The 16,358-nt window shown below is 37.1% G+C and overlaps 1 protein-coding gene across 1 annotated transcript in view; it reads left to right on the forward strand.

The window, feature by feature from the left end:
- RABGAP1L (RAB GTPase activating protein 1 like) overlaps positions 1 to 16,358 on the forward strand; it is a 668,700-nt gene that overhangs the window by 398,893 nt on the left and 253,449 nt on the right. Inside the window, 1 exon segment of the mRNA XM_044004805.1 lies at positions 15,630 to 15,704. Within this exon segment, the coding sequence (XP_043860740.1) occupies positions 15,630 to 15,704 (75 nt within the window).

Genomic DNA, 16,358 nt, shown 5'->3' on the forward strand with positions numbered 1-16,358 from the left:
TTTTCCCCAATGGGTAATGGAATTGAGAAAAAGGGCTCACTGATAAAAAAAAAAAAATAAAAAGACGGAGTGAGAAAAATTTGAAATTGGAAATCTTATATAAACAAATGTTGAAAACTATCTTTACATGTAACTGGAAAAAAATAAAATACTTTTATAAGAAAAAATAAAAAGATAATTCATTACTCCAGATTGAACTTCAATTTTCAATTGAATGATGAAGACAGAAGCCAAATTGCAAAGGGTTGAGGAGTAAATGAAAGGAGAGAATGTGGAGGCCTTGATCATAGATTTTTCTAGGAGTTTGACTGGGAAAGTGAAAATAGATATAGGAGGAGAATAGTAGGTGTAAGTGAAGGTTTTGGGTTTTTTTTTTTTTTAAGGTGAGAGAGAACTGCGTGTATTGCTTGAAATAGAGAAGGAGCAAGCAAATGAGGAAGATTAAAGATTAGAAAAGAGGCAAGAGGTTTGTGATATTCTTCTGCAAACGAGTGAGGGGAATGGTATAAGCAAAATAAGTAGAGAGGATGGACTTGATGAGGAAAAAGGTCACCACCACTGAGGTGAAGGAGGATAGAGTGAAAGATTATGTCAAGGGATTTTATGACTTTACAGTATTAAGATATAAAGCAGTTATTCTTATTTAATCTGTCGATTTAAAACTTGATCCTTAAGGAAACTCCATGTCTACCTTAAAAAAAAAAAAAGAAAAAACATGAACTATGTGACCTTGGGCAAATCACTTAACTTTTAAGGAGCTCTGTTTCCTTATCTATAAATACAGGACATGCACTAAATGTTTCCATTTCCTCCTAGAATTCTAGTAGACTTCCTTTGAGAAGAAAGATTTAAGCCACCTTTCCAGTTTTAAAACAAGGTCAGCTTGGGGGCAGCTAGGTGGTGCAGTGGATAAAGCACAGGCCCTGGAGTCAGGAGGACCTGAGTTCAAATCCAGCTTCAGACACTTGGCACTTACTAGCTGTGTGACCTTGGGCAAGTCACTTAACCCTCATTGCCCTGCCCCCCCCCAAAAAAATAAGGTCAGCTTTACTGGTCAGGGTCAAGAAGTGATTCTCTTCAAATCTAGTGTGGTATGAGGCCTTCTGGGAAAGGCCTGACCCCTGTTAGGGTAGTACCTATACTATGAAAAGCTAAGCAGTCATGAGGCCATTTCCACAATCTCTTTTGTAACTCTGCAGGTGCTCTTCTGCATTCCTCACAGTTTCTGAGGTTCAGGGGCTGTACTCCAGGTGTATTTCTGTTTCTAGGTTGATTTTGATTTTGGTGCCTTGTTAGTCCTTGGGATGCCCTTTTATAACCTCTCTTCACTCTTTTCCTCCGCCTTTCACCTCCCCCTTCTTAGAAGGGAGCTTGGACAGGAACTATGCTTATAGAGGATGGCTTTACAGCACTGAGGGTTGGTTTGTTAAAATAACTAAACACATGGAGTTTCAAATGAGTCATTTTGTTATTTTTTCTTTTGTAAAATAGTTGTCAAATCTAAGTTAGTGAGCATTTTGAGAGTCATATGTGCCTAACTCATGTGACACTTAAACCCTCTAGTCCTCTTTAATTCTTCATCTATAAAATGAGAGAGTTTGAATAGATTCTCTCTTTGAACTTTTGTAGCCTTCAGGTTCAGTGATTTTATGTAAGTACAATAAAGTCTAGATATATGAAATCAGCCTCTTCTTGCAGATTGCCTAGAATAGCTTCCCTTTCTCTCCAGCTATCCAAACCTTCCTTTCTTCATAGCTCACTTTGTCCTACGACTCTCTCTAAGAAGCCTCCTGCTCCCTCTTGCGCCCTCCTACCCCCTCAACCTTCACTTGATAAAATCACAAGCTTCTTTCAAAGCACACATCAGTTGTCCCTCACCCCGTGAAGCCTTTTCATAATTAATAGCGCTTTCTCTCTTTAAGTGATATTATCTTATTTCATGTACACTTTGTATTTATTTGTATTTATGTAGTTTTACTCCTACCCCTATAATACATAAGCTGTTTTCATTCCTGTCCTTGTATCCTCAGTGTCTAGCACAGTGATTTACAAACATCAGGCACTTTACAAATGTTTTCTGAATTGAGCTGAATTTGTGATAATTGCTTCCTTCTCTGAACTCCCTTATCATTTATTATCCCTTTCATATGATCTAACAATTTAACATATCTATATAATATATAAATAAATATATAATATATAAAAATAATTTCTATGTTAACCATATACATACATGTTGTCTTATGATTGTTTCATGTCTGTCACCAGGAGGACAGAGGTCCTGTCTGAATGCACTCTACACATTCACAGAAAGAAGCCTTCTGCTCTTGGGCTTCCTGAGGTGGTAGCAGACATTTCAAATGTCATCTCCATGTTGCCAGGGCTCTTTCTTTTATATGTTTCATAACATGTTAAGGGTATGGTATAGACCACAGCTCCCTATTAACAGGATTTACCTTTGATAGGTCAGAATTAATATCAATCTATAAATTATTTTTAAGATGTAGTTTTCTCGGGGGCAGCTAGGTGGTGCAGTGGATAAAGCACTGGCCCTGGATTTAGGAGGATCTGAGTTCAAATGTGACCTCAGACACTTGACACTTACTAGCTGTGTGACCCTGGGCAAGTCACTTAACTCTCATTGCCCTGCTCCCCCCGCCAAAAAAAGATGTAGTTTTCTGTTTGTTATAAGACTTTTTAAAAAGAATACCATAGCTCACTTTTCAGCTGTTCTCAAGAGCTTTTTCCTTAGTGTTATATAAAGGGAAGCATACTTCTAGGAATTCTGCCAGCTCTATTAGATAAGAAAATCACTTTGCAAGTGAATATTTGTGAGCACATCTAACCTTCTGCATTTGTCTTCTGAAGTGTTTAGATTATTCCATATCAATGGATCTATTTTTAGAGGCTACTTCAAGTCCCTTGTTTTTACAAGCACATAGCCTAAGTTTAATAACGTTTGTCTCGAATAAAACTTTGTCACAGTTTTTGTTCCCTGGTGAATATCTGTTGGTGGGGTTATCATCATCTTTTCCTATCTTCATTTTGGATGTCTTCTAGGCTTAGATAGGAATGTCTACCTGAATTAAATGATGAAAGGAAGTTACATCCTGTTCTTGCGTTCTCTTTTAGATGCAAGTAGTAAAGGTCCTATTCTCAAAAAGGCAACGAACCTTAGAATTTAAATACTGGGTCAGACACCACGTCTGTAAATCCCCCTCCAACACACACATACACCCTTATTATTAGGTCTCTGGCAACTTATTCCAAGAGATGTCTGGTGGAAGGGGTGAAGTATTCCCCTCATTCTTCCACTGCCCCACTCTCCCCCGCGACGATTAACAAGAAGACTGCTTCTTTTTGGCTTCGGTGTATACTTTTGCTTAGTGAAGTTCTCCAGCATTTTCTTCATTCATTGCAATAGTTTCCACTTAAAGACAGTGTTATATAGTGGTATGAGTATTGCATTGGTAGTCACAAGATACCTGGGTTCCCCCACCTCTAACATTCACTAGGTACATAGCCATGGACAATTTGTTTAATCTCCCCAAGCCTCAGTTTCCTTATCTGTAAAATGGAAGTAACGGTATCTCTTAATACCTACCTACCTCATAGTCTATCGTGAGTTCTGAATTAGAGGTCAAGAAAATGTTTTGCAAAGTTTCAATTAGTATAGGCATTTCAGTTGCTATTATGATTAGAATTATTGTAACATATATCTTTTAGTCAATAAATAATAAGCCCAGTCAGAACTGGTGTCCTCTATACCTTTTGTCAGTGACTGTATAGTTGGCTTCCTCTTCCTTTCTTGACTGCAATAAATTTATGTGCAGGTTATTCTCATAAAGATTTTGTAGGTAATTACATGTATCTATCTCATCCCTGCTGGTAGAATGGAAATTCTTTGAGGTCAGGGACTGTTTACTTTGTGTCTTTGTTTCTCTGGTACATAGCACAGTGCCTATCACATAGTATGTACATACCAAATGCTTATTGATTGAATATATAGAATTTGAGGTCACTCAAAGCACAAGAAAAAGACACAAGGTGGGCGTAAATTAACCGCCTCATGTTTGCAATTAAGGATTACTAATAGGGGGGTGGCTAGGTGGCACAGTGGATAAAGCACCGGCCCTGGATTCAGGAATACCTGAGTTCAAATGTGACCTCAGGCACTTGACACTTACTATCTGTGTGACCCTGGGCAAGTCACTTAACCCCCATTGCCCTAAAAAAAAAAAAAAAGAATTACTAATAGGGAGAAGCATAAAAGATACTCTGAAGAGATGACCAGGAAGGGAGGTAGGCCACTTATAATTGGGAATTTCAGGGATAATTGAGTAGTCCCTCTGTGGAAGATTCACAAAGGATCCTGGACAAGAGGAACTCAGAATGAGAAGGCACTTTTTTTTTGCCTGTTTGCATTTTCTTTTGTTTTGTTTTTGCGGGGCAATGAGGGTTAAGTGACTTGCCCAGGGTCACATAGCTAATGTCAAGTGTCTGAAGCCAGATTTGACACAGGTCCTCCTGAATCCAGGCTGCTGCTTTAGCCACTGCGCTACCTAGCTTCCCCAAGGAGGCACATTGTTGAGATTACAGATACATCAAATAGACGGCAGTGAGTATTTAAGTGTCTGTTATGTTCCTGGCACTGCTGAGTGACAAAAATGAAACAGCTCCTGCTCTCAAGGAGCTCACATTCTACATGGAAAGACAACATGTACGTTTAAAAAAATTAGAATATATACAAAATAAGTAAAAGGCAACTTTGGGAGGGAAAACAGTGGGGGAAATCAAGAAATGCTTCATGTAGAAGGCAGCGTTTGAATTAAGTGCTAAATGAAAACAAGGGACTGTAAGAAGTAAAGGTGGGAGAAGTTACATTTTCCCCCAAAATATAAATCTGTAACAACCCCCACCCCCCAAAAGGTAAGTTTGGATCAAATTGACCAGGGCTTTAAAAGCTAAAGAAAGAAATGTGTGTTTTATCTAGAGGCAATAGTTTGAGTAGAGGTCATGGGCAGGCCTGTCCTTTAGAAAAATCACTTTGATTAAAAAAAAAAAAAGGCTTGGGAAGGGTAGAGATTTGAGTCTGAGGAACTAATTGGGAGGCCATTGAAGTCTTCCAGAAGGAATCAATGAGGGCCTGAACCCTTATGTGAATAGGAAGGAGTCACATGTGAGAGATGCTTTAGTGGCAGAAATGACAAGATTTAGTGACTGAGAGAAGAGGGAGATGGAGAGGGAGAGGAAAGAGTTATGAATTACACTAGAATTTTGAGTTTAGTAGGCTAGGAATAATGGCACTATCCTGACCAAAAACAGGGGAATTCAGAAGAGAGCTTGGTTTAAAGCAGGTGAGAACGGGGAAGATGATAAGAATTTTTCTGTATTTGTTCAGTTTCAGGGACATTCGTTTTGAAATATCCAATATAAGCATTTGGTACTTGAAAACTGGAGCTCAGGAGAGATATTAGGACTAGATATATAGATCCAGGCATTGTATGTATAAAGATGCTAATTAAACCTATCAGAGCTGAAAAAATCACTGAGTCAGAGAGTGGAGGAGGAAGAGGTGGGGATCCAGGATGAAGTTTTGAGGTATAGCTATAGGAAGAGGGTTTGTTATTGATAATGACCTAACAAAGAAGACTAGGAAAGAACTGGTCATTCAGGTAGAAGGAGAACCTAGGATTCTAGGTAAGAGCCTTCCCATCTCCCTTGTGGAGCAGCCTTGAGATGATTCCAGTCCCATAGTCCTATCCCTCTCAAGCAGTACACTCAAGGATCCCAACCCAAAGCATGGGTATGGATATGGAAATAACAGATTGTTATAAAGGAGAATAGATTGTCACCATTAATGCTGGAACTTCAGAATGGAGGGAGCATCTCTAACATAGATCATAGCTGGGACATTTCTAATATAGAAAAGGGAAGCTGGGGAGCCATCTTGAAAGCAGCTACCCAACTGTCACCCCAGATTGGACTCATACTTGAATGACTACAGCACCACCCCTCCCTCTCCTGTCCTGTCTCCCTCCACCTTCTTGTAAAGCATATTCTCTAATAATTTCCCTTTGGATATCAACGTGTGTGCTGTCTTCTTTTCCCCTCTCCTGTATTTATGCGGTTACCAGTAATCATTCATTTAGACATTTACCAACAAATTTAGAATTTGAAATGGATGGGAAAAACTTCTTGTGCCCTCTTTTTCAAAAGTCCTTCATCTCACACAGGGAGCCCTCTTTCAAATTGCTGTATTGAGTGACTCAAATTTAATTGATAAGTGAGGAGTGGAAATGGAGACAATGACAATTTTTCCAGGAGTCTGACTGTGGAGAGGATAAGAGATATAGGATATTGTCTTTTTTTCTTTTTTTAAGTGAGGTAATTGGGGTTAAGTGACTTGCCCAGGGTCACACAGCTAGTAAGTGTCAAGTGTCTGAAACCAGATTTGAACTCAGGTACTCCTGATTCCAGGGCCGGTGCTCTATCCACTGCTCCACCTAGCTGCTCCTATAGGATATTATCTTGAAGGCATGATAGGAATTACTAAGATATTTTTTTAAAGGGCTTGGAAAAATTTGAGTATATGTATGGCCAGCATGGAGGAAACTTGTAGAAGAACAGAGAACCTCTCAGCCTAAATAATAATTGGCTTTTCCATCTGCCAAGAACTAAACATAAACCTGAACTCTCTGTGTCGTATTGTGTCCCCATTAAAGCGTGAGTTCCTTGAAAGCAAATGACTGTCTTAATTTTCTATTTGTATCCCTCATGCTTACAGAGTGCTTGGCACATAGTAAGCACTTACTATTCTCCCATTCCATTCTGTTTCATTCTGTAGAGTATGAGTTCTTAACCTGTGATCTGTGAACTTGTTTAAAATAAATTTTGATGAATATATTTCAATACAATGCATTTCTTTAGTATTTTATTATGTGCACTTAAAAACTATATTCTACTCTATAGGGGTCCCTGGACTTCACCAGACTGGGAAAAGGATCCATAACATAAAAAAGATTAAGAACCCTGTATCTAGAAAAGAAATACTGATCACAAACCCAGCATGGCTTCATCTAGAACAGATCATGCCATATTCTCCTCATTTCCTTGTTAAAAAGAGAGGGTTCATATGGTGAGAGAAACTATATCTGGAAATACTTTTTATGTGACAACGAAAAGTATCAATGAAGCATTTTTAAAAGAGAAAGTAGCATGCTAGCTAAGAATTGAGATTAGTTTTCTAAGAAATTTCTATCCCTGCTAAAGGTTTTCTTTCAGTGAGGCTAATGTCTCCCAGTAATTATAAAGTTTCTTCCAGTTTTCTTAGCAATGTTGAAAAGTGGAATGGGGTTCCTGAGGGTTCATCTCTTCCTTATCCCCTACACCATATTTTTCCCATCTGAACAAACCCCACTTCCCCAAATATGCTATTTTTTCTTTTTTTTTTTCTCTTTCAGTCTTCTCTGTCATTGCTTTTTCTCTTCCCCAATTGGTGCTGCTCTTCCTCATCTCTCACCCAACACACTCTGTGGTGGTTGGCCTTTTCCATTACCCTCTTTTATTACCTCCCTCCATCCTTTGTCTCCATCCCAAAGAATTGAAAAGGCATCGAATGAGCTAGCATTTCTGACCTCAGTATGGTGTTCTCTTGGTTCAATTGGAAACATACAATCCATTGGTAAGCTTCAATAATGGGGCTAAATTGTACGCTATACTGAAGCAAAAGTATTTTTCTTGGCAGTTCATTTCCCAGCAAATTACCTCTTGAGATCACCTAAAACTGCATTTGCAACCAGACTTTGCCATACAGATATTAAACAGTAATAGTGATGATCTCTTGTTCATGTACTCTGCAACCTAGTGACATGGAGTTTTCTTACTGTTTCTCATACATGACACTCTATCTCCCTACTTTAAGCATTTTCACTGGCTATATCTCATGCCTCATTTCTACCTTCTGGATTCCTTGAATTCCTTCAAGTTTCAGCTGAAGTCCTACCTTTTGCAAAAAGCCTTTCCTGTTCCTCTTTCATTTTTCTGCCTTTGCTCTGAGATTTTCACCATTTTCTCCTGTATCAGATGCAACTAGGAGTCAGGAAAACTTGAGTTCAAATTCACCCTCAGATAATTGCTAGTTGTGTGACCCTGACTAAATCACTTAAATTCCATCTGCCTCAGTTTCTGCAGTTGCAAAATGGGGGTGATATATAATAGCACCTACTTCCAATGTTGATTGTGAGGATCAAATGAGATAATATTTGTAAATCCATTCTTCCTTTCATGGAGGCTCTATGGCCTTAAAACAACAGTATAGAAATACTGTACTATAACCTTAGCATCAAGATTTATTTTCAGACAATGATGTGGGTACCTGAAAAGCTAGTTTTCTCCCTTATGACTAAATTGTGTGAAGCTTTCTTTATTGACTTAAAATTGAACAAAAATGAGTTGTTAAGTATTTTGATGAAGGGAAGTTGAGTACCACAGATAAAAGAGAATTTTTTTAAAATGCATTCCTTAAATTTGTTTGTTTAAGGGCAGCTAGGTGGCGCAGTGGATAGAGCACTAGCCCTGGAGTCAGGAGTACCTGAGTTCAAATCCGGCCTCAGACACTTAACACTTACTAGCTGTGTGACCCTGGGCAAGTCACTTAACCCCAATTGCCTTACTGAAAAAACAAAAACAAAAACAAATTTGTTTGTTTGGTTTTTGTCTATAGCTGTGACTTAATTATTATAGGGAGCTCCATAGTGGAAAATTCCATTTACCAATGCAGAGCAGCAGCTGTTCTGTACATTATAGTTTTTGAGAGTTGCCTGGTGAGGGTTGCTAAGTCATTTAAGTAATTTGCACAGGGTCACACAGCCACTCATATGAGTCAGAGGAGGGACTTTTGAACTTAGATCATCCTGACTGAGGCTAGATCTCTCAGCATATTATGCCATGCTCTTTTGAAAACTCATTAAAAGTCATTGCAGTTATAAAAAGCACAATGAAGAATGTCAGACTATTTTTATATTCATTTTCTCCTGCAAGAGCTATGTCTTAGGTAAATGTTAAAGCCAACACAATTAAACTTTACCTATGTCCTGTGTTTTAAGGTCTAAGTTTGTCTAGTCAATATTTAATGGATCATACTTTATATTATATCACATCAGACCCTCACCCCAGTCCTGGCTCAGAAAATATAGGGATTCCAGAATACCAAACTCTTCCTGACCAGCTTGTCAAACCTGCTCAGGATATATCCCATTTCCCTCTCCCCCATCCATCTTTCTGATTCAAATACCAAACTTTTGTTTGATTGGATAAAGATAACTTCCTAACTTTTAAGGACAGCTAAGTTCATCATAATATGCCATGTAGTTTTCATCTCAGAGGTCAAGCCAACTGAACAGCCTAAGAACAAAAACTCTTAAAAAAGATAACAGTCAGCTGTAAGCTTACTCCCCATTTTTCTCCCATGGAGCTATCCAGAGTGCTGGACTACTTCAGCTTAAGCCTCTCTTGGTTCTCAATAGAACAGAGCTCTCCATCTCTGACTGTACTGAACCTTGATCCTCTAGACTTCATTTAGCTCTAACGCTTTATAACTTTCTTTGCCTATATTCCATACCAATATCCTAGTTCTCAGGTCTTCTCTTCCCACATTCTATATCCTTCCAGCCATTCTTTTCTCTCTGCTATAGGGTTTTTTTTTTTTAAGTACTTAGCTTCTCAGTATATCTCTAATAACTCCTCTTTTTCTTCCTTTTTAAGAAGCTGCTTAGTAGAGTACAGATGTGTCCATTCTTCAGATTTCTAACCTAATGGTTTATTTATTTAACTAATGGTTCATGTCATTATTAATGACTCTTAGCAAATCAAATCTGCATTTGTTGAGCCTGAGTAGGTGATAAATCATGCTTGTATTCTTGGTTCAAAGCCAGCTGTTGGAGTCCCTTTTAAATACTCTTGATTTCCTCTTGAATCAGAAAGGAATTTAACTCTTCTGAGAAGAGTAAAAACAAATAATGAAAACATAAAGGGCCATGCAATTAATATTAAATAATCACAACATAAACTCATTTTATTAGCCATTGTTTTATATATTGAACTGTTTTGTAAAAAATGAAGGCTGACCCTCTACTAGCATATTGGCAGCATGTTAATTGTATTTATTATGCCATTGATCAATTCAATATATCGTAAAAATGCTAGTTATTCTGCTAAATACTAGCATATTTGTTTAGAATTTGGGGAAGTAAATGGTCTACTTTTGAAGTCCTGTGATTATTTGTAATTCTGTACATGATAGTTCTATTACCCATTTTAAAAAGTGTGACTAGATTCTTGAAATTTAGGAAATGTCAGAAGATTTAAACCAACAAAAATGAATGAATGATGTGTGATCTATGTCTACACAAAATAGCAGACACAATCCCCATTATGAAGGAGCTTAAATTCTAATAGGGGAGAGAATTGACATAGAGGAGTGGTGACACGGGGGTAAGAGCACTTTGGTCAGGAAAATTACAGGGATAGTGATGAGAGGGGACAACAGGGAAAAGACTGACATCCTCTTTTCAGGAACAGAGTTAGTTTGATCATGGTTCCAAAATTGGAGGGAATGATGTTTACTGTAGTAGACATCAACATGTAGGGACTCATGATTATTAACTGAAGCAGAAATGAGAAGTAAGAATGGCAAAAACACAGAGACAGATTGATGAAAAATAAACAGGTGGGTAGATTTATTTATGAACAGACCACATAGACCTTTTGAGACTGAGCAGTCCAAAAATTGATTGGTATAAATCTGTTTTAAACTTTTTAGTCACATACTGTAATAAATCTCATTTCAAGTAGAAGTCAGTAGTTACTGACATGGAAGGAAATGTGTCCTCAGTCATAAAATCAATGGGAGCTAAATATCAGAAAGAAACAAATTAGAAGCAAAGGGAAGCAATAGGAGGAGAGAAAAAAATGATGATCTTATTTCATAGAAATTAAATAGCCTGTGAGATAACACCATCTGAAATGTCATATCTATATCTATGTATATCTATATCTATACATATATTCCTTTATTGAGACTTTCCTAATGTCCTTATTTGACTTTATTATTCATAAACCCACAGCATTTATATCTGAACTTACAACAACAAAGGTAATATTAGCTAGCACTTATATAGTCTCCTATGTGATAGGCACCATGTATGCTAAGTGCTTTACAAATATCTCATTTGATCCTCATAATAATGCTAGGGGTAGGTGCTATTATGATCCCCATTTTCCAGTTGAGGAAACTGAGGCAAATGGAGTAAAATCACTCAGTTAATAATTTTCTGAGGCTAAATTTGAACCCAGGTCTACCTGACTTCAGGCCCAGTGTTCTATTCTTTATGCCACCTAGATCCTTGTAAATAGGAACAGATGCACATGCACAATATTGTGTACGCATGTTGTACACAATTGTTTTGCCTCATTTTATTTCAACCTTTAAAATAACTTACTGTGACAACTAAATTCTCTCTTACCTTTCAGTCAATTCTGTCACTGGGAAGACATAATCTGTTGTAGAATATAATTTTCAAAATCTTAACTGTCCTCTTTCTCATATTTTCATCAAAGATATCCTCAATATATATTTAGATCATTGTCATAGGAGTTTTATTTCTATGAGCAAGTAATCATATGGGTCAATAGATGCCGATGTCTCCTCTCTCACCTTTTTTTGGTTAACTGTACTACTCTTGGTGTTTTCTCCCTGATTTGCTATATTTCCTTCTTTGAGATAAAATGAAAATAAGTTTTTTTCCCCAAATATTCAAAATTTTTCAAACTTGGATTTCTCTTGTGTATTTGGTCTAGTCCAGCCACTCTTCTCAATTCCATCTTTGTCCATTTCCTTACATAACACATCAGGTATGGAGATATTAGAATGAGGTCATCTGTCACTATTGTATTGTGGTAATTGATGAGGGGGGGGGAAACCTATCATAGACATGCTACAAAATCTGTTGCCTTTTTTAGAAGTTTGTGACCAAGCTTTTGACAGATTCATTTTGTCCTTCATTGCTTTTAGAGGGTAATTTTGAGACTGTCTACCAGATAGGAAAAATTAGCATTAATGTAACTAATGCCATACTTCTTTTGACCAGAAATAGCTAATTCATTTAATTGCTTCTTAAAAAAAACACACAAAAAACATGCCTAGACAGACATTAAGACTATGTATCATCATAGAGGAGGATGTTTGACCTATTTTGTAATGAATTCCCAAAGAAGAGAAGACCTCTATGATATTAAAAGCATTATGCTGGGCCATTTTTCTCTTGCTTTCAAAAAAGGGAAGAGAACAGAGCTTGCATACTGTAAGTCAGTGTGTTTTAATTCCTGGCAAACATTTGAGAATGTATTATTTAAAACTGAAGTTCTTAAGCTGAGGTCTGTGAACTTTTTCTTCTGATAATTATATTTGAATATGTGTTTCCTTTGTAATCCTATGTATTTTATTTCATACCTTTAAAAATATTATTCTGAAAGGGAAACCATTGGCTTCACCAGACTGCCAGGAACGTCTTTGACAAAAAGCCTACGGTTTAAAAGGTGATTTGTGTACATCTAGAAAAGGAAGTGGGGGGCAGCTCAGTGGAGAGAGTACTGGCCCTGGATTCAGGAGGACCTGAGTTCAAATCCGGCCTCAGACACTTAACACATACTAGCTGTGTGACCCTGGGCAAGTCACTTAACCCCAATTGCCTCACACCAAAAAAAAAAAAAAAAAAGGAAGTGGTGATCACTAAAAGCTGGTATGCTTTTATCAAGGACAAATCATGGCAGACTATGCTCATTTCCTTATTAGACAAAGTCACTAGGGCTAGTGGGTATATTTTACCTGGATTTAAGCCAAACACTTGATGAATCTCTCAAGCTGTTTTTGTCGTTAAGAAAGAGAAATGCATACTAATTCAGAGGTGTCAAACTTGATGCCCTTGCATCCTGAGCTAGATGAAAATGTAATAATATGTAATAGTTGGTAATAGTTAGCTCTTCCCCTAAGACCAAATAAAATGAGAATTCTCAAATCCTTCTACCTCTGGAGGTTAACCAGGAAATGGGAGAGCTTCTCACTCTCCTTTGATCTGCTCTGTCCTCTTACCCCCACCATTCCAGTTGTGGGTAATAAGACTCAAGCTTAGCAATATTGAAGGTAAAATATTTAAAGAGATAATAATCATAATGGCCCTGGTCTTGTTATAGGGTTGTGGCTGTAGTTTTAGCACTACTGTTACTATATTATAGGCAACTATATGGTGAAGCCTGGTTTAACTGAATTTGCCTTTGCAAATAACAGTTGCTAAAAATTGGTGCTAGAGACACTATTTGAAGAAGCCCATTGCACCTTCTTTTCTTTCTATCTTAGCACTGAGAGATTCTTTATCAATCCATTTGACTGGGACTACATCAGCTAGGTTCAACTCTAAGATATTTTGATCATAATTTATGATCATGGTTATTAGAAGAGATTGTGTTAGTACTCCTAATGTTGCAATGGAGAGGATTATGCTAGTTAAAAAGGACTCTGTTTCATTGAAAAATGACATAAAGAAATGCCACATGGGGGGCAGCTAGGTGACGCAGTGGATAAAGCACTGGCCCTGGATTCAGGAGGACCTTAGTTCAAATCCGGCCTCAGACACTTGACACTTGCTAGCTGTGTTCCCCTGGGCAAGTCACTTAACCCTTGTTGCCCTACCCCCACCCCAGAATGCAACATGTAGTGTTTTTAGAAAGTCTGGCATATGTACTTAAACATATAGTTGGGGTAATATTTGATTTTTTTAAAGAGATGATAATTTTGAATGAGTTTTCATTCTACTTTATTTTGTTCTGATTAGCCTACTATAAATAATCACATAATCCTAGAAACATTCCAGCTTATTTTTCTTTTTCAAAAATTAGAACCACAGCTGTTTTGGGAAGAATACATTTTTTTGGAAAATTAGGAATCAATTAAGCATGTAATTTAAATTAATTTCTGTTGACTGAGAAGACAAATAGATGATGCTCAAGCTGCATTAGGTTGGTTTTTTTTTGGGGGGGGACAGTTAGGTGCCTTTAGCATGAGATAACAAATCTTCTCATTCTTTTACCCATTTGGCTACATACCAGATGTCCTACAGGTTATTAGAGCATCCTTTCTTCAGAGTACTCATGATGGCGTATGTACAGAGTATGATATACTGGATGGTTGTGGTAGCTCTAGAAGATCCCCTGTGGTACTATGGTGGTGGAGATTGGTTCTTGGATTGTAGGAGGACCAGTTCTAATCCTAAAGCTACTTTGAGGTGATACTGTAATGCAATGGAAAGATTGTTCAATTTGGAGCTATTAGAATTGTGTTTAAACCATAACTGCTATTTGCTGTCTGTATGACCTTATTAAGGCACTTAAACTTTTGGTGCTTTGGTTTTTTCATCTTTAAAATGAGGGTAATGGACTCTGTGACCACTAAAGTGTCTTTTGGATTTAAATACAGAGTATTCCAAAAGTCTTAGTGAAATTTTAAGCTTTAATAGCTTAAAAGCTATTTTAAAAGCTATCAAAACTTAAAACTTCACTACAGTTAGGTCCAGTTTGGTGCAAATAATGAGCCTGAAATGGGCAGATTGTTTGAATGTGTACTAGATATCTCCATTGTGCTTGAACCAGTTGCCATATTTTGTATAATTATAACTTCAAATAGTGCAAATTTGAATACATGAGACCATTTTGGGGGATTCATTATATGCACTAACAGGGACCTAGCTTTAAGCCTTTTTGGACACTCTATAAATGATCCTTTGATGGGGAAGAGGGGAAGTTTCTCTTAGATAAGAACATTTTAGAAGGTATGGACCCTTCCCCTTCTGGGATTTTTGCTTCACTGTGTTAGGGAATCTTAAATGAACCCCACACTCCTTCTTAGGTTTGTAATTGCTTTATAGGTCATGTCCTCTGATCCTTATAGCAGCACTGTGAGGTAGGTCATTTAATCTCCATTTTAAGGATGAGGAAACTAAAACTTATATTAAATAATAGCCTAGTCATATTCTTACAGTTAGGATTAAGATTTGAAATCAGTTCTTCCTGACTCCAGGTCTAGAACTCTTTCTCCCATACTACACTTCCCCCACCCCAACAAGATCTCCTTTTCATAAGAATGCCTTGTAACCCTCAAATGGATCCTAGAACTTATCAGTCCAAGGAGATTGGCCCCCTCTTACAGAGGACTATTTAGGGAGTATTTTAGCTACCTTGATTGCCTCTGAGTCCCAATTCAACTGCTTACATTGTCTTTTGGGGTCTAGAGGAGACTAGATCTACCTCTATGTCATTGCCTATATGTTTTATATCATTTGTGGTATACATATTGGACTTGAGGGGCTGGTATAACTAGAAGTAATGTTCCAGTAAAAAATGATTGAACATTTGGGTACCTTCTGGCGCTTCTCACCATTCCTCATCTCTCAGCTCACTAAATGGCCTGGTCAGTTTATTTTAATGTTTCAGTTACACAAGAGGTCCTTAAATATGTCAAACTTTATCAGTGGTAGTAACATTTAAATTTTTCTTTCTCCCTTCTTCTCATCCTCTAGGCTTACTCTGTCTATGATGAAGATATTGGATATTGCCAAGGACAGTCTTTTCTTGCGGCCGTACTGCTGCTCCACGTGAGTAAATTATCCTGTAATAAATGAAACCAGTATCAAGAACTTTGATTTTTAATTGACTTCATTCTTCCTTTCTCATTGATTGCCTTTTCCTAATAAAGATTATATGTAGAATTTTCATAATGGGGGGATTTCCTTATTCTAACTCATATTTTTCACACTCTAACTGTTTATGAAGGGAGTGAATTATTGATCTGGAAATATCTTTATGCATTTATTTGTAATATTTTTATGTAGTATATAGTCAATTTTTAAAAAATGTGTCCATTTGAGCTGAGAAATATGTATACCACTTTCATTTCCCATTCAGTTGTATCATATCTAACTTTTCTAAATTTTCAGGTCCTTACGATCTTTCTTGTTTTGTCTTTTTGTAAGCTTTTTCTAGATCTGAAAGGGGCATATTGAGGTCCCCAACTATTACGTTTTGATTTCTATTTCTCAATGTAATGCATTTAATTTTTCCCTTAAGTACATATATTTTATGTTGTTTGGGGTATGAATATGTGTGAAACTTATACTTTTTATTCTATTATTATCTATTTAGATAGATAGATATAGATGTCATTTCATTATTTATGATACCTCTGAACACAGTGTACTTTCCCTACTTATCTCATCTAATCATGTCTTTTTCTATTGCCTTGTCTGAAG

Source organism: Dromiciops gliroides, chromosome 4 (genome assembly GCF_019393635.1).
Source record: "Dromiciops gliroides isolate mDroGli1 chromosome 4, mDroGli1.pri, whole genome shotgun sequence".
NCBI classification, from domain to species: domain Eukaryota; kingdom Metazoa; phylum Chordata; class Mammalia; order Microbiotheria; family Microbiotheriidae; genus Dromiciops; species Dromiciops gliroides.